Source organism: Stegostoma tigrinum, chromosome 19, assembly GCF_030684315.1.
Source record: "Stegostoma tigrinum isolate sSteTig4 chromosome 19, sSteTig4.hap1, whole genome shotgun sequence".
Taxonomy (NCBI): Eukaryota; Metazoa; Chordata; class Chondrichthyes; order Orectolobiformes; family Stegostomatidae; genus Stegostoma; species Stegostoma tigrinum.
This window is the reverse complement of record NC_081372.1, coordinates 35,891,143-35,917,196: the sequence shown is the minus strand read 5'-3', so window position 1 is coordinate 35,917,196 and position 26,054 is coordinate 35,891,143. Positions and strand designations below refer to the sequence as shown.

At 42.6% G+C, this 26,054-nt stretch overlaps 1 protein-coding gene across 3 annotated transcripts in view; it reads right to left on the bottom strand.

Annotated features, from left to right (window-relative positions):
- Nucleotides 1-4,854: 4,854 nt before the first annotated feature.
- The window catches only part of helz2a (helicase with zinc finger 2a), a 109,840-nt gene continuing 88,640 nt past the window's right edge, over nt 4,855-26,054 (bottom strand). For all 3 annotated transcript variants that reach the window (XM_048550288.2, XM_048550287.2, XM_048550289.2), the window contains 3 exons: nt 23,694-23,847; nt 15,685-15,852; nt 4,855-8,004 (listed from right to left, as the gene is read on the bottom strand). In XM_048550288.2, the coding sequence (XP_048406245.2) occupies nt 7,898-8,004; nt 15,685-15,852; nt 23,694-23,847 (429 nt within the window). In that variant the 3' untranslated portion in view covers nt 4,855-7,897. The remainder of the gene's footprint in view (nt 8,005-15,684; nt 15,853-23,693; nt 23,848-26,054) is intronic.

Sequence of the window (26,054 nt, the reverse complement as noted above, 5' to 3'; positions counted from 1 at the left end):
TGGCTCTTCGTGGCAGCTGCCAATTTGCCCATGGGGGCTAGCCAGATGTTCACCTCCCTGAGGCAGCAAGATTCCAATGTGTTGATGCAGTCAAGTTGCCCAGTGCCTTTGATGAACTTACCTGGAGTCTTTGCGTATGTTTGGCCAGTTCAGTGAAGTCATAAATTACCAACAACTTGGGGTCCTCTCCTTTCTCAGCCTGAGCAGATGCCCAGTCTTCCACAGTCCTCTGAATACCAGACGCCGGGGTTTTTCTCCCTTGGCCAGCTGTGGAGGCATGGCAGTGAAGTGTTCAGTTGGTGCTCCCAGCAAGGTGTCATATCTGAACTGGCGAGGTATGTAGCCTCTGGGATATCTGTGTTCTCTTCCTCAGAGATAGTGATGGGAATTTGGAGAGAAGGAGGCTAAGATGGGATTTAGTAGAGACATACAAGATGATCAGAGGATTAGATAGGGTGGACAGTGAGAGTCTTTTTCCAAGGATGATGACTTCAGCTTGTACAAGGGGGCATAGCTACAAATTGAGGGGTGATAAATATAAGACAGATGTCAGAGGCGGGTTCTTCACTCAGAGAGTGGTAAGGGCGTGAAACGCCCTGCCTGCCAATGTAGTTAACTCAGCCACACTAGGGGCATTTAAACAGTCCTTGGATAAGCATATGGATGATGATGGGATAGCGTAGGGGAAGGGGCTTAGATTAGTTCACAGGTTGGCGCAACATCGAGGGCCAATGGGCCTGTTCTGTGCTGTATTGTTCTATGTTCTGTGAATGTCTTGTAGTGCTACAGTGGCAACTGTAGTAATTTGGTACTTGATTTGAGACAAAACAGAGAATGCATTGCAAATAAGGGTAAACGGTGCAGCATGTCAATAACACATTTACAGTAGAGATAATGGGAAAGTTACACAGCAAAATACAACAATTCTTACTTGAGCGGCAAGATATGGATGATTCCTTGTCACCACAGTCCTCACTCGTGATTTCCAAGACCTCCTTGTAGGGGCAGAGGAACCTAAAATCAGGCACCCTCCCACCATCTAGAGTGCTTTGGCCCTATTTTGAGTTGCCTTCTTTTAGAATGAGACAAAAAGAGATATTGTGTGAGGTCGAAGTGGCGCGCACAGTAGTTAATATTGTTGTAGGCGGGGGGAAAGGTGGTGACATGCTGCAAGTGAACGAGGAGCAGCGCAGCAACGATGTAGGGTTAGCATTGGGGCGGGAGGGGATTGGGCTGGGTAAAAGTGAGTGAGGGAAATACTTCATGCAACAATGAGAGTGTCAGAGTCTCTGCGGGAGGCAGGCACAGTAGCAGAGACAGAGTGAGCATGTGGTAATTGGGAGGAGATATTGGCATTTTACCTAGCAAAACCGAAAAGGTCTTTGATTTTCTTGCAGCACTGTTGGCTATTCCTCTGGATGGATACCACACTGACCTGGGTAGTAACCCGAGACTAAGCTGGCAGAGTCTGGTGTCAGAATCTCCCTGCAGCTTCTGAGGAAGAAAGTCAGCTCTTCACTACACCACACCATTCACCAGTATTTCCAGGTCCTTGTCTATGAAGTGGGCACCAATTGCCCCTTGCATGCCATGTTCAGGGCAAAATGTCTTGAACTGAGCAGGGTAACTCCAGACTGTCAGCACTTGCATGATTACCTTTTAAGTAGGGCATCGGTTCAGGAATTGCAGAATACCCAATGACAAGCACTTCTGCCCACAGTGCATCACAGAATTGGGCTCACGTCCATTAAAATAACTTTCTCTTTTTATTTCTCAAAGGCTGGGAGTGATGGTGAGGATAGGGTTGGGAGGGATGTTTGAAAGCAACTCCACAATTTCAATTTCCATAAGATTGGGACAAATGTAAGCTACCCCAGCAAATAGTTGCTGGAGGTGGCCCAGGTGAACTGAAGGTTGGGGTGGAAGGTGTTGGTGAAGTGGATGAACTGTTCGAGCTCCTCTGGGGAGCAAGAGGCAGCGCCGATACAGTCATCAATGTACCCCCAAAGAGGTGGGGTTTGGGGCCTGTGTAGGTGCGGAAGAGGGACTGTTCCACGTAACCTACAAAGAGGCAGGCATAGCTGGGGCCCATGCGGGTGCCCATGGCCAGTCCCTCTTCCACACCTACACAAACCCCACCTCTTCCTCCGTTACATTGATGACTGTATCGGCGCTGCCTCTTGCTCCCCAGAGGAGCTCGAACAGTTCATCCACTTCACCAACACCTTCCACCCCAACCTTCAGTTCACCTGGGCCGCCTCCAGCACATCCCTCACCTTCCTAGATCTCTCAGTCTCCATCTCAGGCAACCAGCTTGTAACTGATGTCCATTTCAAGCCCACCGACTCCCACAGCTACCTAGAATACACCTCCTCCCACCTACCCTCCTGCAAAAATTCCATCCCCTATTCCCAATTCCTCCGCCTCCGCCGCATCTGCTCCCATGATGAAGCATTCCACTCCCGCACATCCCAGATGTCCAAGTTCTTCATGGACCGCAACTTTCCCCCCACAGTGGTCGAGAACGCCCTTGACCGCGTCTCCCGCATTTCCCGCAACACATCCCTCACACACTGCCCCCGCCACAACCGCCCAAAGAGGATCCCCCTCGTTCTCACACACCACCCCACCAACCTCCGGATACAACACATCATCCTCCAACACTTCCGCCATCTACAATCCGACCCCACCACCCAAGACATTTTTCCATCCCCACCCCTGTCTGCTTTCTGGAGAGACCACTCTCTCCGTGACTCCCTTGTTCGCTCCACACTGCCCTCCAACCCCATCACACCCGGCACCTTCCCCTGCAACTGCAGGAAATGCTACATTTGCCCCCACACCTCCTCCCTCACCCCTATCCCAGGCCCCAAGATGACTTTCCACGTTAAGCAGAGGTTCACCTGCACATCTGCCAATGTGGTATACTGCATCGACTGTAACCGGTGTGGCTTCCTCTACATTGGGGAAACCAAGCGGAGGCTTGGGGACCGCTTTGCAGAACACCTCCGCTCGGTTCGCAATAAATAACTGCACCTCCCAGTCGCAAACCATTTCCACTCCCCCTCGCATTCTTTAGATGACATGTCCATCATGGGCCTCCTGTAGTGCCACAATGATGCCACCCGAAGGTTGCAGGAACAGCAACTCATATTCCGCTTGGGAAACCTGCAGCCCAATGGTATCAGCTTCCGGCCCAGTTCATCCCCTCCCCCCACTGCACCACACAACCAGCCCAGCTCTTCCCCTCCACCCACTGCATCCCAAAACCAGTCCAACCTGTCTCTGCCTCCCTAACCTGTTCTTCTTCTCACCCATCCCTTCCTCCCACCCCAAGCCGCACCTCCATCTCCTACCTACTAACCTCATCCCACCTCCTTGATCTGTCTGTCTTCCCTGGACTGACTTATCCCCTCCTTACCTCCCCACCTATACTCTCCTCTCCACCTATCTTCTTTTCTCTCCATCTTCGGTCCGCCTCCCCCTCTCTCCCTATTTATTCCAGAACCCTCACCCCATCCCCCTCGTTGATGAAGGGTCTCGGCCCGAAACGTCAGCTTTTGTGCTCCTGAGATGCTGCTGGGCCTGCTGTGTTCATCCAGCCTCACGTTTTATTATCTTGGATTCTCCAGCATTTGCAGTTCCCATTATCACCAAGAAAAAGAGTAAGTAGTGTTGACCACCTGAAGGGCAAAAATGGGAATTTACTGGGAGTTGAGAAAGAAATAGCACATGTAACGAATAAATATTTTGCTGCTCTCTTTACTATAGAACATACAAAAAATACACCAGAATGTCTATAAATCAGGAGGTTGAAGGAAGAGAAGAATTTGGAGAGAAAAGCAGCACTGACAGAGCCACGGGTTGATAATTGTCCAAGTTCTATTGAACTTCATCGTGGCATCTTAAAAGATGTGGTTAATGACGCAGTAGAGGTGTTGGTGTTAATTTTACAAAATTCATTAGATTCTGTAAAGTAGCAAATATAAAATGTACATTCAAGAAGAGAGGAAGGATGAAAGTAGGAAACTATAGACCAGTGAGTTTGATGTCTGTTATGGAAAAAGATTTTAGAATCAGTCACTGAGGAGGTTACAACTGGGCACTTGGGAAAAATACTCAAGTTAACTGGGAAGAGTCAGCATTGCCTTTTCATAAAACTACCATGTTTATTGGAATTCTTTGAAGAAGTAACATTTACTGTGGATAAAGAGGAACCTTTGCAAGTACTTTGCTTTTATTTCCAGAAGGCATTTACCAGGGTTCCACATAAAAGGTTATTGCACAAAGTAGGAGCTGATGGTGTGAAAGGTAATGTACCAGTATAGACAGAAGACTAGCTGCCTGGCTGTAAACATAAATGGGTCTTTTTCAGATTGGCAGGATGTGATGAATGGGTCCCATACTGGTTTGTGCTGAGCCCCCAATCTTTCACGGTTTATATAAATGACTTAGATGAAAGAATCAGGGCATGGTGTCTTAAATTGGAGTTGACACAAAAATAAGTAGGAAAGTATATTGTAAAAGTGACAGGACAAGGATGCAAATTTATGCAGATAGGTTAAGTGAGTGGCTGATTGAGTGGAATAATGCAAAGTTGTTCACCTTGGCAGGTAGAATAAAAACAAGAGTATTATTAAAACAGTGAATGACTGCAAGGTTGAAGGGTCAAATGGCTCCTATCTTCCATGTCTCTATGGAGTCAATTACAGCAATACTCAATGTTTCAGATTAAAAACAAATGAGTGCAGACAGTCATTACAGATGAGGCTGAGGGTGCAAAGTCTGAAAGAATACACATTGAAATTCACCTTTCTTTACAGTTATTCTTTATTAAATGTAAAAAAAACCCCTCAAAGTTAACATTTTCCATAGCAAGAATGTGCTATGGATCAAGCACTGTTTTTAAAAAAAGTTTTGATTCTGTTACTATTAAAACTTCAATTTGACATAAGAGAAGCCCTATAAAACAGTGATACATTAAAAACATTGTAATATGGTGATTAAGGTCTCAGAGACAAGTCATGCAGTTGTACCCATTGCACCAGGATTTGCACAGTTTTTCTGTCTCTGCACAAAACATATAACAACATAAAAGTCACAGTAGAAATTTCTTCCTAATACTTAACAAATTCACTAAGAAAAATATAGACACCAGCTCCAAAATAACATCAATCCATAAATCACAAAACAGATGCCTGACTCTTGTGGTTTTTTTTAAAAAAAACATTATATTATTGCAGAAAGAAAGAACAAAGTAAAGATCACTTTTTGGTCACAGTTTATTATATTTATTATAATAGCACATAGCTGCTGTGCTTCTAAATTGCTAAAAATGCATTTTTTCATAAGGTTCTATTTGAAATGACATTCATCAGAGAGAGCTACTCATTTAACACCTTCAAAATGTGAAAAGGTGGCAGAAGCTATCCTGTACCAGAAAAATTATCTGCGATAAACTAAATGCTCATCTCAGGTCTCCTCCAACATAAAGTGATTCAACAAAAGAAATATGGTAAAATGAGCCATGTTTTTACATAACTTACTGAATTAATGCAGCTATTGAAAGGTGTTGCATACTAAGCCAAGTAACGACAGAAAAAAATTAAAAAGATTAAATTTTAATTGAGGACTACCATCAAGTTAACACTGCACCCTGGTTTAGTGATGCTGGCTCAGCTGACACTTTAAAAAGATTATAATGAAATGCTGACAAAACAAAGGAATATTAGACCTACGTCATTTCTCCGTATCCATGAGGGTTCTGTTCTGAAGAATCCCCCCGAATAATGAAGTTTGCTTGTTGAAAATAGGTTAAAAATTGCCCGCAGATGTTGACTTTTGTTGTTACTTTCTTTTTGGTATAAATAAGCAAATTCGCAGCTTGTGATTTCATGGATACGGAGGGTTTTAATTCTGTGTTTGTGAATGGGCATGAGAGCATCCAAACAGAACCCAGAAAATGCACATGTAGTAATAAGTAAAGATGTTTAACCTATTTCAAAATCAGGACTTGGATGAAGAAATGGTCCCCAGGGCAGGTGGGAGTTTCATGACCTCTTTATATTCCTTCATTATTACACTGTAAACAGCCCAACACTCCATCATCTAGCATCACAAGGATTGCCTAGCTGACAAGATTTACAGAGCAGCATTAATTATGCAAAGACTCTACTCCTTCACTAGCCTGGATCCAGTAATAGGAAATCAAAATTACAAAAGTCAGTAAAACATCACAAAGATGCTTGAGGAAAGTCTTTTAAATACATTAAACTTTTGTGTATTAGTTTTGGAAACTATTTCTAGGTTTATTATACTTATTGGCAATTACCATAAAATGCATGTCAGAAAGTATATCGAATTTTAATTTCTCAGCAGCACAGGTAATGGAGATAATTGTTCCCAATAAGAAAGTTCTAACATTTAGTCTCATGCTTGTCTCTTGTTTGGTGAATTCCCAGTTGGGCATTTTCATTATATGATCATGGGGCAATGTGCTTCTCCATAGGTAGTTTATGGGCTATTTTTAGAATGACATGTGCTTTCCCAAATCAACCTACTTGACAATTTGCAGCAGTGAGGATGAATGGCCTATGAGGAATGGAAAGCCTTCAATGAGAAAGAAAGCAACTTAAAGGAATCGGATAAAGGATTTCAGCAACTTAAACTGCAATACCCATAAGCTTTTCTAGCAGCAAATATCTAAGTTTTCAGTTCTTTTGAAAAAGTCACTGCATTAAGTAGAAGACAACTTTCATTTCTTAAAAATATAAATTGCACTTTAAAAAGACTGGTTCCTGCCTCCAGACACAATATGCATGAAGGACCTTCAGAAGAATAATGTATACATCTTAAAATCACAACTAATTACAAAACAACTTTTTATATGGAAACATTCTACTTACAGATCAAATAACCAGTTTTCTAAGTTATGTTTGTACTTGGGCAAGATTATAATATGATTAGGCAGAGTCAACATAAAGAGAAATTGTGTTTGACAAATTTACTAAATGCAGATGTATCAATGCAGATAAATAGGAACCAATGCATGCAGTATATTTAGATTTGCAAAAGGCATTTGACAAACTGCCACACAAAAGGCTGTTACACCAGATAACAGCTTATGGAAAGAAAAACAGAGTTAAACATTTCAAATCTAGTGACCCGGGTCACTGGTCTCAAAATGTTAACTCTGTTTTTTCTACACAGATGCTGCCAGACCTGCTGAATTGTTGCAGCACATTCTATTTTTGTTTCATATCTCCAACATTTGCAGTTCTTTATTTTATGACATAAAGGCTCCCGAAGTTGGGAGCAATATAATACCATTTACAGAGCGTAAAATGAGTCATGGATTCCACTTTCAAAATAGATAATTAAAATATATTTTCTTTCCAAATATCCAGTGGCAAATCTAGACAATCCCAAAAACTTTATAAAACTAGCAAGGTTGGTAATTATTTCAAACATAGTTATCATTGTAAAATTTAAGAAGAAAATACTCAGATCACAATAGGTGTTTTATTACAATTCTATACCATATTCTCTATAGCATCTAAATTTTAAAATTCTTAGATTTTGAATTTGGAGAATATATAATACACAATTTAAGAGAATGAGTGCAATGTATTATCAAATGTTAAAATTCATTAAATTTTTTTTGACTTCATAATATTTGCATAAAGACAATCATGCACTAAATAATTAGCAAATTGTTTCAACAAAGAATAATTTTCAATAGTGATATGGGAATCCAATGAAATGAAAGCGAAGCTAATTAGAAGTCTAGACTTTGGAATCCAAAGCGAATTTGAATGTTCTTCAAGCATTTTAAAACAAAACAGCAGAGCTGGAAAATCCTGAGTTCCCTCCTTCATGTTCGGCAGCAATTTCCAAACTATTTTCTCACAGTAATATCATCAGCATTCACCAAAGCATTCCTCGTTCTGTAATGTGCCAGAAGATCCTTCCAGGGATTGCTACAGCGCAGTAAATATTCATTTCCTAGAAAAAACAGAAGATAGATGTTGATTTAAATTATTGAGTATTATCCAGTACATTGTAACCTCTCAAATCTGGAATACTTGGGTCCAAGTTCTAGGTTTCAGAATTTTATTGATTGTGTAATGATGTTAGAATACCGAAACATTAGTTTGTCAATTGTAAAACATCATGTATATTAATATTTAACAGAAACATAAAAGCCATGGTAAAACATTATAAAGCAGGCAGTAGAATTGTTCTATTCATTCAAACACTAATGAACTTCTCTGAGGCCATGTCTTCCTGATTTGTTCCAGCATCTGAAGAGTCAGGTGACTCAGTTGGTTCTGTTGAGAAAACATCCAGATAACTGGCATTTCCAGTTTCTCTCCAATCCAATTTACACCTAACTCATGAAACCACCTGTTGAATTCTAATGCTAATTTACTCAAGTGTACACATTAAATTTCCAAACCATTTCACTTTGTCTATGGTTTGCCTTTCTAGCATTTTCTCCAAACTCATAACAGTAGCAGCACTTTGTTTATTAATTGGCTGTCAGAGATTCTGTGACCAAGCAGTTGATTGCAATCTACATGTTGGGGACCATGGTCCTTGAGTGAGGGAGGGAGCTCAGACAGATGAGAAAATAATTAGCAGAGCTAACTGTGTTCATACTTTATATAACTAAATGGAGAAATACTCAGTACTCCAGCATCAGTTAGGTTACTTTCTAAATATACTTGCATGCCCACGTTTTACCAACAAACTTTGTGTTGAGACTATTATGATGTATTTGCCCTATGGAACATGAAACCCTCAAGCAACACACATCAGGCAACCTGTCCTTCCAGAAGTATCTGTTCTAACATCTGGGCCGCCAGTGCAGTGAAGCAGCAACCCGCCTTTTCTGATAGCAAAACTTGGACCACATTTTAAAGAAAAACCATTCTGATGCAGCTCAGTGAACTCGGGACAGTAGTTTTAGACTGCCCAGAAATTACCTGGTTAGAAGTAAGGGATGACAGGATGCAGCTGTCTACAATCTGGATTAATCTTTATGGAAATGAAACTATGCCTAAATCAATCGAGCCACTCTGGCCTTATTGCAAATAAAACTTTTCAGAGAGAGTAGAACTGGATGAACACAGCAGGCCAAGCAGCATCAGAGGAGCAGGAAGGCTGACATTTCGGGACTAGACCCTTCTCCAGAAGATCTTTTCTGAAGAAGGATCTAGGCCTAAAATGTCAGCTTTCCTGCTCCTCTGATGCTGCTTGGCCTGCTGTGTTCATCCAGCTCTACACCTTGTTATCTCAGATTCTCCAGCATCTGTAGTTCTTGCTATCTCTGTTCAGAGAGTACACAGTTCACATTGAAACCAGTTATATTCAAAAGCAGCAACCAGCACCACGTTTTGCAAGATCTTACTTCATATGGGAAAAGGTGCCTTTCACCTGAGTATTGGTTTTTTTAGGGAGTTATCTACAAACTACTTTAAGCCACTACTGCTCTGCTAATGTTGATTTTGGCAAGACAAGGTCAATGTAGAATACTGATTGCACACTTCCTGGGTCCTTGTACCAGTAATACACTTGGTGCCTGATCAGGTGACCTGGCTTCAGGATAGTGTATTGTATGTTATTGAAAGCACCCCGAGTCCTTACCTTCACACAGTCTTTCTTGTGACACCCACTCTGTATTACCTATGCCATCTTCAGTAACCTTTACCCTCACCAATCCTGGGCCTAAGGTGGGTGCATTTCAGCAGCTGCCACCACCACATTACAAATGGTCATCAGGACCTGCCATTTTATGACTGGCCAACTTCTTCCAGCTGGCACATCTTCACTTGCCAACCTGTCTTCAGTCTGAGGGAAGGCTGGATGATTGCCGCTTAATTTCTTAAACTGGCAGGTATTTCCATGGAGCTGACAAGTGAGACTGCTGTCAGCACATATTCTCTCTCTGATGGTCAAAGGAACAGCATGCTAACAGATGCATGTGGGAAGGAGAAACTAAACCTTAATTCTTAACACCTTACAAGCATTGGACATTTTAGACATTGTTGTGTGATTGGATCAGGAGGGAAAGGGATGTTAGAACTCTCCTCTCAAGCATGTAGCTGGTGTCATTTTTTATTTCTCATTCTTCACCCTGTTACTGTCTCACCCACATGAACATGCACAGCAGCACAACAAACTAGGATACTTTCCCATATATGTATCTACTTAAAGTGGTATCTTAATCCAAGAATTCTAATTTTTTTTTCTCTAAACTCTAAGGGTTATTACAACAATGACTCACAAAACTGAATCTCAGAAGGATGTTAATTGTGTGTTACCTGCTGGAAGAGGAGGAAAATCAGAGAATAATTTGCAGACAGGTGTATCTGCATTAAGGTGAGTAGTTGGGATTCACCTATGGGCACTGCCCCGTGAGTGGCATAGCTCAGACTTAGACTGAACCATCAGCCTCACAACACCAAACACAGATGCTATTGCTGCTTCATCTTCAATTGTGCAGAATCTGATTCTGCCTTTAGATGGCAGTATTTGCCTTCTGATTAAGTTGTTTGGGTTTCTGAAATCAGATGATGACTGGCTGAATTTTATTTCCTTCCAAGCATAAATATGCTTGTATAGTATTCAAGAAAGTATTTACATTTTGGCAAAATGCAAATGTGAGGTTCTATTTTTGATCTGGTCTATTTTTGATCTGTTCTATTTCGAAGAATGTATTCCTTTCCAGTGCAACATGAAGTAAGAGACTAGACAGACTAGTGTTAATGGAAACTGCAGATGCTGGAGAATCCAAGATAACAAAGTGTGGAGCTGGATGAACACAGCAGGCCAAGCAGCATCTCAGGAGCTCAAAAGCTGATGTTTTGGGCCTAGACCCTTCATCAGAGAGGGGGATGGGGAGAGGGAACTGGAATAAATGGGGAGAGGGAACTGGAATAAATAGGGAGAGAAGGGGAGGCGGACCGAAGATGGAGAGAAAACAAGATAGGCAGAGAGGAGAGTATAAGGGAAGAGGTAGGAAGGGGATAGGTCAGTCCAGGGAAGATGGACAGGTCAAGGAGGTGGGATGAGGTTAGTAGGTAGGAAATGGAGGTGTGGCTTGAGGTGGGAGGAAGGGATGGGTGAGAGGAAGAACAGGTTAGGGAGGCAGAGACAGGCTGGGCTGGTTTTGGGATGCAGTGGGGGGAGGGGAAATTTTGAAGCTTGTGAAGTCCACAGTGATACCCTTGGGCTGCAGGGTTCCCAGGCGGAATATGAGTTGCTGTTCCCACAACCTTTGAGTGGCACCATTGTGGCACTGCAGGAAGCACAGGATGGACATGTCGTCTGAGGAATGGGAGGGGGAGTTGAAATGGTTCGCGACTGGGAGGTGCAGTTGTTTGTTGCGAACCGAGCGGAGGTGTTCTGCAAAGCGGTCCCCAAGCCTCCGCTTGGTTTCCCCAATGTAGAGGTAGCCACACCAGGTACAATGGATACAGTATACCACATTGGCAGATGTGCAGGTGAACCTCTGCTTAATATGGAAAGTCATCTTGGGGCCTGGGATAGGGGTGAGGGAGGAGGTGTGGGGGCAAGTGTAGCATTTCCTGCGGTTGCAGGGGAAGGTGCCGGGTGTGGTGGGGTTGGAGGGGAGTGTGGAGTGGACAAGGGAGTCACGGAGAGAGTGGTCTCTCCGGAAAGCAGACAAGGGTGGGGATGGAAAAATGTCTTGGGTGGCCGACACTTCCGCCATCTACAATCTGACCAAACCTGTAGCGCAGGGTGTATTATTTGTACTGTTGTTTGGAGGATAATATATTTAGTAAGCCTCTTGTCTGGGAAGCATTGACTGTAATTTAAGTAGCTAGGCAATATTTGTTCATTTACTTATTTATTTATTTTTAATCCAGCAGTCACCAGAGGGTTACAGATGGCTGTTCTTGAGGCGTGATGCTTCGGGAAATCAGGGATAGTTCAAAAGTCCCCAACAACTACATCTGCAGGAAATACGTCCAGCTACAGCTCCCCTCAGATAACACAGATTGGCTGGAAAACATGTTGGAAGCCACTGAGGAGCATGTAGGTGAGATAAAAAGTCATCGATAGGAGTTTCAGGGACATTGCTGCAACCAAAGTTGAGGTCGATAAATGAGGGTCTGCTAGGAGGGGCAAACAGTCACAGGTGAAGACCCTTGTGGCCATTCCCCTCTGAGAAAAGGGGATGGCTTGTCAGGGGATAGCAACAAAGCTGGCTCTGTTGGACAGCAGGGAGAGTCAAAGTGCAGTTGAGCATTCGGGGGCGCTATAATCAGGACAAAGATAGGCATTTCAGTGGCCATAAGCAAAATTCCAGGATGGTGTCAGAGATAATGGGAACTGCAGATGCTGGAGATTCCAAGATAATAAAATGTGAGGCTGGATGAACACAGCAGGCCAAGCAGCATCTCAGGAGCACAAAAGCTGACGTTTCGGGCCTAGACCCTTCATCAGAGAGGGGGATGGGGGGAGGGGACTGGAATAAATAGGGAGAGAGGGGCAGGCGGACCGAAGATGGAGAGTAAAGAAGATAGGTGGAGAGAGTGTAGGTGGGGAGGTAGGGAGGGGATAGGTCAGTCCAGGGAAGACGGACAGCCACCCGAAGGTTGCAGGAACAGCAACTCATATTCCGCCTGGGAACCCTGCAGCCATATGGTATCAATGTGGACTTCACCAGTTTCAAAATCTCCCCTTCCCCTACTGCATCCCTCAACCAGCCCAGTTCGTCCCCTCCCCCCACTGCACCACACAACCAGCCCAGCTCTTCCCCTCCACCCACTGCATCCCAAAACCAGTCCAACCTGTCTCTGCCTCCCTAACCGGTTCTTCCTCTCACCCATCCCTTCCTCCCACCCCAAGCCGCACCCCCAGCTACCTACTAACCTCATCCCACCTCCTTGACCTGTCCGTCTTCCCTGGACTGACCTATCCCCTCCCTACCTCCCCACCTACACTCTCTCCACCTATCTTCTTTACTCTCCATCTTCGGTCCGCCTCCCCCTCTCTCCCTATTTATTCCAGTCCCCTCCCCCCATCCCCCTCTCTGATGAAGGGTCTAGGCCCGAAACGTCAGCTTTTGTGCTGCTGAGATGCTGCTTGGCCTGCTGTGTTCATCCAGCCTCACATTTTATTATTTTCCAGGATGGTGTGTTGCCTCTCTGGTGCCAGGGTCAAGGATATCTCTGAGAATGCACTGTACATTCCGAAAGGGGAGGGCAAGCAGTTGGAGTTCATGGTCCATATTGAAACTAATGACATAGGCAAGAAGGGTGAGAAGGTCCTGCAAAAGGAATTTAGGGAGTTAGGCAAAAAGTCAAAAAGCAGGACCTTGTAATTCTAGTGCTTGTGCCATGAGCTAGTTAGGCCAGAAATGGGAAGATAATACAATTGAATGCTTGGCTAAAGAGTGGGTGTATTTGGGAGGGATTTCAATATCTGACTCGTTAGGATCTCTTCCAGGGCAGGAGGGACCTGTACAAGGACAGGTTGCACCTAACCTGAAGGACACCAATATTCTGGCAAGAGGGGTGGGAGCCAGAGTAGCAGGTCAGGATGTGAGGAGAAGGTACAGTTTAATAGGATGCATAAGTAGGGCCGGTTTAATAAATGAGGCAGGACTATAAAAAGAGCATTCAGTAAGATAGGAGGGAGAAATAATAAAAAGGCGCTGAAGGTCACCCCATTATAGGAAGGATGTGGAAGCATTGGAAAAGGTGCAGAGGAGATTTACCAGGATGTTGCCTGGTCTGGAGCGAAGGCCCTATGAAGAAAGGCCAAGGGACTTGGGTCTGTTCTCATTGGAGAGAAGAAGGCTAAGAGGGGATTTAGTAGAGACATACAAGATGATCAGAGGATTAGATAGGACAGTGAGAGTCTTTTTCCGAGGATGATGACATTAGCTTGTACAAGGGGGCATAGCTACTAATTGAGGGGTGATAAATATAAGACAGATGTCAGAGGCAGGTTCTTTACTCAGAGACTGGTAAGGGCGTGAAACGCCCTGCCTGCCAATGTAGTTAACTCAGCCACATTAGGGTCATTTAAACAGTCCTTGGATAAGCATATGGATGATGATGGGATAGTGTTGGGGAATGGGCTTAGATTAGCTCACAGGTCGGCGCAACATCGAGGGCCGAAGGGCCTGTTCTGCGCTGTATTGTTCTATGTTCTATGTTAAGGACAGGATAGAGAGTGTACAGCCAAAACTAGAGTTCTTTATACAAATGCACAGAGTGTCAGGAACAAATTAAATGAGCTGCAGTCACAGATTTGATTGGAAACTGTAACATAGCAGCCATTGTGGAGACATGGCTGCAGGATGGTCAGCACTGGGAACTAAACATATTAGGTTATGAGATTTACAGGTGGGGTAGAGAAAATGCAGAGAAGATACAGTAGCATTACCAAGTAGAAAGAGAATTATTTTCTATGGTGAGGAAGATGTAACGAGGAGAACGCACCCAGTGGAAACTTTATTGGTAGAATTGAGGAACCAGAAAGGAATTAAAATCACAAGTGTCATTTGTAGACCACCTGGTAGCAGCTGAGAAATGCTAGATTGTATAAATGCTGAAATTAAGCAACTTACGTAGGAAAGACACACTAGTATTAATGGGGGATTTTAATCAACATAGACAGGAAAAGGCAGGCAAACAACTGCCAGAAAGATTGTGAATTTTGAGAGCACGTCCGGGATAGTTTCCTATGGCAAGCTGGCTTGGATGTGACAAGGATACTGGATCCAGCAGTGAGCAATGAGTCTGATTTAATTCGTGACCTAGCTGTTTTTGAGCATTTGTCAAATAGTGATCATAAGGTGATTGAGTTTCAGGTAGCATTTGTAAGAGATTCGCAAAGGCTGCAGTCTTGAACTTTGGATTTAGGTAAAGCAAATTTTAATGGGATGAGGCAAAGACTGTCCCATTAAAACTAGGAAGTTCTACCAATGAGTAAAACAACTGAGGAACAGTGGAGGATGTTGCAGGGTAGGACAACATAGACCAGTCTCTCTGTAAGTGAAAAAGCACTGGCTTTTTAATATGTATGAAGGAACATTGAATTAGTCATAAGGTCATAGTTGCTATAACTCTTGTGAACCAGCAGTTAAACAACTCATTTTTGACTTTGAGATAGCAAGAACGGCAGATGCTGGAGTCGGAGATAACACAGTGTGGAGCTGGAGGAACACAGCAGGCCAGGCAGCATCAGAGGAGCAGGAAAGTTGATGTCACCTGTCCTCACTTTGGAAAACTGAAGATGCCATATGAGACATAATCATACAATATGATATGTAGTCCTGTTCATAAGTAGGTCCCAATGTTACATCTGAAAGCATACTATTAGATTAGTCAGGAAAGGCTTTACTTTAGCAAAGCCACGTTCTTTCTATGTCTCTAACCAGTTATATTTGTCCATGTGTTTATTCAGTCTATCTAACCTTAACAAAAGCTTATAGCAGCTTCATGACAGGTGACAGACCTGTGCTATCTTTTGTGGTAAATAACTCAGGGCCAAAGTCCAGGCCTGTAATTTGGTTGCAATTCCTGCATTTGCTTGTGATTGAGTCGACGCTTTTAAAGCCCTTTTTTCCCGGGGGGAAGCACTAATAACGCTTTGCCGAACACTTTTGCAAAGACGATCTTTGAGATATGAGATTTTGCTCACCCAAAATACAAAGGCCTTCTTTTGCTCTTGTAAGTGCAACATTCACTTGGTTTGGATCAGTGATGAAACCTAAATGTTTCTTCAGCCAAGCTTTTGAAGGTTGTTTGTCAATTTCTCTTTGTGGAAGTGATCGAACTGCAGAAAGAATGACATAGCGCCATTCACTTCCTAAAAGAACATGAGAAAAAAAATTGATGAGCTTTTCATACATACATTTTGATGGATGGAGCTGTATGTATATTTTACCCGAACTGCTTTACTGCCAACATACCCAAACAAAAGTTTTGCACAACATCAGAAATGATGGAAGCCCAAATCAAATGGCATGAATTATTTATTAAAGAATCAGTTAAACTTGGTGTGAGAACTATCACTGAGTTTCAGGTTTTCTGTTCACCCTCCCATACCTTTTTATTTCTGCTATTTCCCATTCCCTGTGTTTCAAATACTGTTGTTCAAAATTTTGCATTTCTGAAACCAAATAGCCAAAACCTTACCTTGCTTTAGTAACAATGCTTAATCTGAAGTAAAAGCCTAAAAATAAACTATGTCCAAGGGTATGTATTGTTTATTTGAATATTTCCATCCTTGTTATTTCATTGCTGAGGTACTGTAATGACTGACAGTAACTGAATAAAATTTTTGAACCAGTTTATGGTTAGACATTTCTTTTACTGTTTTAACTTTCTAAGAAGACTGCAATACTTCAATATATTTTCTTGCTTTCCCTGCTTCATCTGAAAAGTATAGCTAAGAAATTTAATTGCGCCTGAAATGGGCAAGCTCTGGACACAGCATAAACTGCACATGATTGCTCCTGGAGGTCTTAGGGACCATGTGAAATTGGTGTAACCAGTGCTCCTCAATGGCTCTGGAGATGTTGGTGAAGCAAGTTGAGCTCTTCTATCACTTTAAGGCAGCCAGAATCACCTAAAGCAGAGATACATTTGTCTGCAGGCAAGAAGGAAGATTTCAATCGAGAAATGACTACCATGGACTGTAATGGGTGACAATACTGGAGGTGCACATGCTCTTTTCATACCACGTCATCCCTTCCCTTCTCATTTCTACCTTCTCCTACATTCTCTGCTTTGCACACTGCAATAGTTGAACACGATTCTTTCTTCTCCCTTGATGTAAGTACTGAAGATTTAATTTGCCAATTTCAGACTGGGATGAGGAGGAATTTCTTCTCTCAGAGGGTTGAGAGTCTTTGAAACTCCTTGCCACAGAAATAGAGTTACAGAGATGTACAGCACAGAAACAGACCTTTCGGTCCAACTCATCCATGCCGATCCAGATGTCTTAATTTAATATAGTCCCATTTGCAAGCATTTGGTCCATATCCCTTTAAACCCTTCCTATGCGTATACCTGTCCAGATGCCTTTTAAATGTTTTAATTATACCAGCCTCCACCACCTCCTTTGGCAGCCTATTCCATACACGCACCACCCACTGCATGAAAAATTTGCCCCTTACGTCCCTTTTAAATTTTTCCCCTCTCACTTTAAGCCTATGCCCTCTAGTTTTGGACCCACTCACTCCAGGGAAAAGACCTTGGCTATTCACCTTATCCATGCCCCTCATGATTTTGTAAACCTCTATAAGATCACCCCTCAGCCTCTGACGCTCCAGAGAAAATAGCCCCAGCCTATTCAGCCTAAACCTATAGCTCAAATCCTCCAAACCTGGCAACATCCTTGTTAATCTTTTTGAACCCTTTAATGTTTCATAACGTCTTTCCTATAGCTCTGTGAAGCAGAGTCCACGTGCATAGTTGAGGCTGAGATATATAAGATTCTTGATCAATAGGGGAATCAAGGGCTACAGGGAAAGGGCAGAAAATGTCTGATCAGCCACGATCTGACTGAATAGTTGAGCAGGCTTCAGAGGCTTATTGGCCTTGCCCTCTTCCTATTTCTTATGATCATAAAGGCCTCTACAATACTTAAGGAACACAAGGCCTAGATTTCAGAGTGTTATATCACTCATGCACTATAAGGGTGTAAGAATGCTAAAGTCAGCTACAGAAAGGTGGTCTTGGTGCCATGGTAAGTTATCCCTTATCCTTTCGTGATAATAGTATGCCTATTCCTCACTTCACACTCTGCTTGTTCTCCTGTTAGTGTCAAGCTAGCTGGGATAAACTGTAATATGTTGAGATGCTGCAGTCTTCAACTGTACCCTCCGAGCATACAGCTGTTGAAAGTCTCCGACCAATGTCATCTGTGCAGGTTCACATGTTTTCCAACTTCCAAACATAACCACTGGGGATAAATCATGAAGGAACTAACAAGACAGCTCCTCAAGGCATATGAGTGATTCTGAATTATATCACTCAATTGTTATTCAAGTCTGACATGAGACTTTGAAGATTTGTTGGAGTTGACACACAAACCTATGATGCTGAACTCTCCTACCCACATATACACACCTAGTCGCCACCGTGAATAACTAAATCAAATTTATTAGACATGGCGTCTCCTGAAAAAGCCACACTGATATATGACTAATCGTGGTTCATTAATTCTTGCCTCTCGAAGTGGAAATTGTTTTGAGGGATAGATTCACTTTCCTATGACTGATGTAAGACTCACTAGCCTGTAGTTTCCCGGTTTACCTTGAATACTCTCTTGAACAATGGTACCATATTAGCTGTTTTGCATTCCTCTGAGACCCCATCATTTGACAGGATTTCAAAATTGACGTCAGTACCTCTTCAGTCTCTGCATTTGACTCCCACAGCAGCCTGCAATCCACTTCAATAAATCTAGGGATTTTTAAGGCAGGTAAAACCCCCTCCCTCTCAATCCTAGCTTGTTCAATTATAAAACTGCCCCACTCCCTGATTCCTATACCTACAGCATTACAACTACACTAACTGTTGCAGGCAAAGTATTCCTTTACAACCTGACCTACATCTTCTGGCTCCAGGCTCAGATTGCTACTTTAGGCTCTACTCTTTCTCCCGTTATTGCCTTGTCCCTAATCCACTTCAGAAACATCGTTGGATTTTCCTTTATTTTTTCCATCATTGATTTTCCGTGCCTCCTTTTCACTCTCCTGATCTTTTTTCTTAAGTTAATCTCATGCATTTTGCTGTCTTGAACACTCACTAACTGCTATACAGTTCCTTATTTTCCCCTTATTCAATTGCACACATTGTTTGACAACTAGGATTTTCTGAACTTGTTGGTCCCATTCTTAACCTTTTCAGGAACATGTTGTCTCTGCACAATCTCCTTTCTGGGTTACCCGTACAGCTGACACATAACTTTTCTTATAAGTAGTTGTTTCCAGTCCATTTTGGCCAGATCTTGTTTTATCATTTTAAAATTGGCCTTCCCCCAATTCATACCCTTTACATTTTGTCCATCATTTATCTTTTTCCTTAAATGTTACTGAGTCATTATCACCAAAATGTTCCCCAAGTGACTCGTCAATTCCTTGCCTGGCTTCATTCCCTTATATTAGGTGCAGCACTGCCCCTGTCTAATATATTACTTCAAAGGCTTTCCAGGATACATGTGAAGAATTCTGCTGCTCTAAACCTTTTATTCTTTGTCTGGCCAAATAATATGGTGGAAATTGAAATTATGTACTAGCATAAATCTATAACTTTTACACTTCTTTTGATTTGCCTAAATATCTATCTTTCTATCTCACCTTGATTGTTTGGGGTTCTACAGTACCCTCCCAGGAACATGAATACCCATTTTTCTTTTGGAATTTACCCACATGGTCTCATTTGAGAAACCTTCTAAGATATCATCCCCACCTTATTGCAGTTTTTGACACTTTGATCAATTTTGTGACAAGACCTCCTCATTTACACCTCACAGTTGTCTCACCAGAAGATTCTACATCGTGGAATAATGATCTTCCAGTTCTGACCCTCCCTCAACCACATCTCTGTGATAACAATGATATCGCAACCCCATGTGTTTATCAACACGCCAAGTCATCTGCCTATGTTGCAAGCCACCTTGTATTAAATAAATATCATGCAGTCTGATCATGTTCCCTTGTGTTTTAACTTGACTGTATATGCTCAGAGATTCGTAGATTGACTTGGTTTGTACTCTACATGTGTCTGTGTGTCACTGTCTATTGTACTTCTACTCAGTATCCCACCTCCTGGCAAAGTAGTTTAAAACCTCTCTAACAGTACTGACAACGCTTTCACCACCATACCACACTTGCAAGGATATTCAGGTACAGTCCAACACATATGTCCAGGTCCCACTTTCCCCAGAAATGGATCCAGTGTTCCAGGAATCCAGAACCCACCCTCTTGCATCAACACATCATCCACGCATTCAACTGTGTATCCACCTATCCTACACTAACACATGACTCTGGGAGTAATCCAGAGATTACAATCTTTGAGGTCCTGCACTTAAATCGGCTACCTAATTGCCTAGATTCTTGTTGCAAGACATTTTCCCCTTTGTTGGTGGTCTCAGTGTAAACTACTTAATGGACTGTTTGCTGTTCCCCTTCAGAATGCTATGCAGTGGTTCAGTGATATCCTTGACCAAGGTCACAGGCAGGCAACACACCATCAGTCATGTCTGTGGCTGAAGAACTGCCTGTTTGTAGCCTTCAGTCTTAAGTCTCCTACCAGTATTGCCTTTTCTCTTTTTGTCCTTCCATTTGTGCAGCTGGGCTCTGGCTGCAGTCCCCAGAGAAACTGTAACTCTCATCATTTTCCAAAACAGAAAACACAGGTGCACTCTGTGGCTTATGTGACCATCTGCTAACTGGTAGTCGCCCACTCCTTCTCTGACTGCACCTTCTTGAAACATGCTCTCCATGTGATTCTCAGACTCACAGACAGACATTGCAATGCTTCCAGCCAATACTCAGACTCTGAAATTTGGTGTTTAGGCTGTCAACCCCATGGCACTTCCTGTATGTAGTCACCCAGACTGACAGGAGCATCTAAGATTTCCCACATACTGCAGGCTGCCACACATAGGCCTGAGCTCCCCTGCCATTAGTTAGGGACAAAGGATCACGGGAAAGGGAGAAGGCCATTCAGTGTGTGAGCTTGTCCCAGCACTCAATGTGATCATGTCTGCTTGAACACTTCAATACCGTTTACCCATCCCATCCCAAAAGTCCTGTATCCCACTGATAATCAGAAACCTATCAAACTCTTGCTTAACCATCCTCAAATTGAGGGTCCATAGGCCTCTGTGTTAGAGAATGCCAAAAGTTCACAACCCTCAGAGTTAAACAAGTTAAAATATTCTTAGCCTAACTTTAAGCCAAGTAAGAAATTAAAAGAAAACCAGAACTCCTATTAATTGTCAATGCAGCTTTAAGGTGGAGAAAAACAACTTACTCACTAACAAACTTTCTGCTTTGTGCTGACACTGCTTTTAAACATAGAAACATAAAAGGTAGGTGCAGGAGCAGGCCATTCAGCCCTTCAAGCCTGCTCTGCTCTTCAATATGGTCATGTCTGATCATTGAACTTCATGCCCTGTTCTTACTTTCACCTCATACTTTTTGATTCCATTAGCTCTAACAGTTATTTTATCTCCTCCCTAAAACCATTTAATGTTTTGGCCTCAACCATGTTCTGTGAATTCTACAGGCTCATTGATCCTTGGGTGATGAAATTTCCTCTCATCTCAGTCTTAAACAGCCTTCTCCTGTATCCTTAGATTGTGATCCTTGGTTTTGGACTCCCCAGTCATTGAGAACACCCTTCCTGCGTTTACCCTGTTTAGTCCTATTAGAATTTAAAATTTTGCATGAGATCTCCCTTCATTTTTGAGTGAATATAGTCCAAACTAAAGCCAACAATTTTCCTACATAAGCCCCAGCAGAAACCCTGCGAGTATTTGAAAAGGCCTCCTATTAAGAGAGAGCAATGAAGTTTTAGCAGACTGATTTCTGGATGACAGGAATGATTTGCTTGATCTCTCACTCTTACTCCCACTGTCCCATACACCTCTGAATTCTTGCTGTTCTTTACCCTGGTTTTATAGCCTGGAGTCCTCTCCTCACGCCTTGTCACAGGGTCTTCACATCACCTGCTTCTTCTCCTCCATTTCATGTCACCACACATCAAGGGTTCCTCCTTCAGTATTAATAAATTCTGCAGCCTGCAGTATTTGGTCACAAATCATGGCCACGGACAGTAAACCAATATTCTGCTCAATTATATATCTGGTGTGGAATGGCTCTCAGTGGGTACACACATTGGGCTTATAACTTTGTCCTTGAGAAAAAATCATGAAGGCATTATCCCTTGTCAACAGGTATCCAGGCCGCACCTCCAAGTTGGTATAATGGTGACACAGAGGCCTGGTGCAGATAAGTCAAACCATGATTGATGTCTGGAAATTAGTTACAGATTTACATGATGCACCATTAGTGTTTGCAACCAAACTGCCTAAAAAGGGAGCGATTTTCATTGGTGTTGAAAAGAATTCCAATCAAGGAAGCATTCAGGAAACACTGTGCAGACTCTGATACTTCAGTCCATGGGAAAATCTACAGTCTAGTCAAAGTTTACTGTCCTTTCCTCCTGATTTATTCTATGGGAATCTGGTGCATGTTCTCCTGACAGTGACAGTCTCATTCACCTTGCTGCCACAGTGTTGCACAGCAAACAGTGATTTGTCACTTCTGTAACGTGCCACAGACTACAATGTTTGTAGTGCATTAAAAAATAAGGGGCATGGTGACCTTGATAGTTGTAGGCTGCACTGTCAATTGAAACATTGCCTCCTGATTAATTAATAGACAACTTATTGTCCAGAATTGGTAAATACTTGCTTTTAGGTGCTGTACAAAGTCTACACCAACACCAAATAACTTAAGGCATCATTTGTTCAATTTTTCTGAAGTGAATTTGTTAAGAATGTTCAGTCATAAAGTCAGCATGGAAACAGACCCTTTGATCCTTCTCGCCTGTGCCAACCAGATATCCTGAACTGATTTAGTCCCATTTGCCAGCATTTGGCCCATATCCCTCTAAGCCCTTCTTATTCATGTACCCATCCAAATGCCTTCTAAAAAAAGTAATTGTACCCGCCTCCCCAACCACCTCTAACAGCTCGCTCCCCACACTCTCCACGTGAAAATATTGTTCCTCAAGTCCCTTTTAAATCTTCCCCTCTGACCTTAAACCCATGCCCTCTAGTTTTGGACTCCCCATCCTAGGAAAAAGACCGTGGCTATTCATCCTAGCCGTGCATCTCATGATGTTATGAACTTCTATAAGGTAATCCTTCAGCCTCCAATGTTCCAGGGGAAGAAACCCCAGCCCATTCAGAAGTGTGGGGGTAGACGGAGATTCTTATCGGGGCTATTTTGTTCTTGGCTTGGATTAAATAACAGAAATTTCAAACTGAAAAGAATACGGATGCTGGGAAGATTTTCCAATTGGAATTCTGGTGTTGAAAGATATGAGTTGAAAGAGAGTAAATATGGTAGGAACATAGGCTCACAGGACTCAAGCAGAATAAGGCCATTTGATTTTTCAAGCCTGCCTAGCAGTTCAATAAGATCGTGGTAGTTACAGAGCTGCCAAAATCTAACAGAATGGCAGTGCAGGCTTCAGCAGCTACTTGGTTTGTTTACCAAGATCCTCTGTCTAATTCTACGCTGGGATGAGAGGGCAGAGTCTGACAATTAGGGCCAGACCATACAGGAGGGATGTTAAGAATCACGTCTACACACAAAGGGTGGTGGATGTTTGAAATTCGCTTTCACAAACGACAGTTGATGCTGGTTGTAATTTTAAATCTGAGGTAGACACAATTTTGTTAAGCAAAGGTATTAAGGGATATGAGCCAAAGGGAGGTTAAGCCATGGAATTAAGCCATATATCAGCCATGACTTCATTGAATGGCCCATTCCTGTTCCTATGTTCACACTCCGGCAGGTTAAAATATCCCATCATCACACTGGAAAAGTATTCTGTGAAATAAGCAACATAGTTGCCATCAAAATTTACAAAGGAGGTGAAGTTGACATGTACGAGTACCTTGGCTTTTTATGATGGTACACACATTTACTCCTGTAATTCCTTTTGTGTTGAGTAGTTTGTTTATCTCCAACACCTGGGCATTGTAGGGTGTTAAAACTGCAATCTCATTTGGTTTGATTTTGGCGAAAGTCAACTGCTTCACAATGAACACCTGTACATCAAATGGAAAAACGGAGACAGTGAATACAGGAAGGTGTAACTTTCAAGTCAGAGATCGACTTACCACAGATTATTCTCTCTTCACCAGATCCAGCTCTTGTATAAAGTATATGTCTTTAACCACAATTAGTACGCCTCATGGTGACAGAAAAAGACTTCAATCCACATGACATCTTTTACCAGATAGGGATTTGTTGATATATAATGTTCATGTTTAATTTTCACAAGTTTGTTCTCAAATGCTCTGATAGTAATCAATGTGATTAGTAATTTTGTCAACAACTGACATGTTTTTTCCATTCTCCATGAGCCCATGTTGGCACACGGTCGTGATCTGCAATCCTCCATGCTTTAGCTGAGTCTCTAGTTTCAATGTGGTACGCAGGATAGGAATTACTAATATTATCAAAAGATTCAGCAGAACTGTACTCATGATGGTAAAGAAATTGTGGTAAGTGATTCATTTTGGAAGGTCAAATTTGAATGCAAAATACAGGGTGAATGGCAGGATTCTTGGCAGTGTGGAGGAACAGAGGGGTCTTGGGGTCTACATCCATAGATCCCTCAAAGTTATGACCCACGTTGATAGGGTTGTAAAGAAGGTGTATGGTGTGTTGGTGTTCATTGGCAGGGGCATTGAGTTTAAATGCTGTGAGGTTATGCTGCAGCCCTATAAAGCTCTGGTTAGACCACACTTGGAAAATTGTGTTCAGTTCTGGTCACCTCATTACAGGAAAGATATGTAAGCTTTAGAGAGGGTGAGGAGGAGAATTATCAGGATGCTGCCTGGGCTGGAGGGCAGGTCTTATGAGGAAAGGTTGAGGGAGCTAGGGCTTTTTTCACTATAGTGAAGAAGGATGAGAGGTGACTTGATAGAGATTTACAAGATGATGAGAGGCAAAGATCGACTGGATAGTTAGAGACTCTTCCCCAGGGCGGAAATAACTATTATGAGGAGGCATCATTTTAAGGTGATTGGGGGAAGGTATAGGAGAGATGTCAGAGGTAGGTTCTTTGCACAGAGCAGTGGGCGTGTGGAATGCGCTGCCGGCAGTGGTAGTGGAGTCAGTTACTTTAGAGACATTTAAGCGAATCTTGGATAGGCACAAGGAGGATAGTTAAATGTAGGGTATGCAGGATAGATTGATCTCAGTAGGATAATAAGTTGGCACAACACCGTGGGCTGAAGGGCCTGTACTGTACTGTACTGTTCCATGTTCTATGAAATTATGTAATGCTTTCTTTTCTGTGCTGGAAAAAGATAGCTTTTTAAGAAGTTTTATTGCAAGTTCAAGCACTCCTCATTATGTATAGAACACTGACATACATAAAATTTTAATTTTAGTGTCCAGCTGTTACAACTAACCAGTCCTGTTAGGACAGCAGATAAAATCTTTAGCAAAAGGAAGAGAAGACTGTATCCTGTGAAACACTATGTAATAAAGACTGAAAGAAGCAGTGTCCGCACGGAACCATGGACTGAATACTATAAATCCCCGCTGGTGGGTTTACAGGCATGGAGCGTGCTCATTAGATTCCCTGGATGGCCTATGCACTACCCATCCCCATCAGTGCATCATTTTATGGTAGCACCAGATTAGGCTTCACTGCCTTGAACCAGGTGAATAATTAGTGACTATTTAAGAATTGTAACCTACTTGGCCTCAGTTTTCAGGTTGACAGGAGGATCTCAGGAACACGTTGAAGCTCAGAAAGTCACCTTGGGCAGGAAAGGCCTTTCTATATCAGGCAACCCCAATACTCCCACATGATCTGTCCCCTAATGCACTTCCTCTCCCCTGATTTCTCCATTGACATCCCACCTCCATCTTCCTTGCACTCACTCCTAGGTTGGACCTCCCTGTTTGGAGACCATCCCTACCTCCCTGGACTTGAACTTTGGCATTTAGAATCGTGTAGTCCTGACTACAGTACTCTTGGGACTCAGAATCACTGAAATGTTACTTCGCCATTCAGCTCATTACTCTAGCACTGGCTCTTCAAGTAAGCATCATTACCTACTTCCCATCTGCTGCTTTCCCTCCATACCTCTGCAATATTTCTATTCAAATAGTTGTCCAATGTCGCCTAAAATGTCTCAATTGATCCTGCATCCACTGCATTTCCAGGCAGTGCATTCCAAACCCCAAGTGTATTTTTTTCTCACTGGTGGAACAATAAGCAGCCAAACCATCTGGT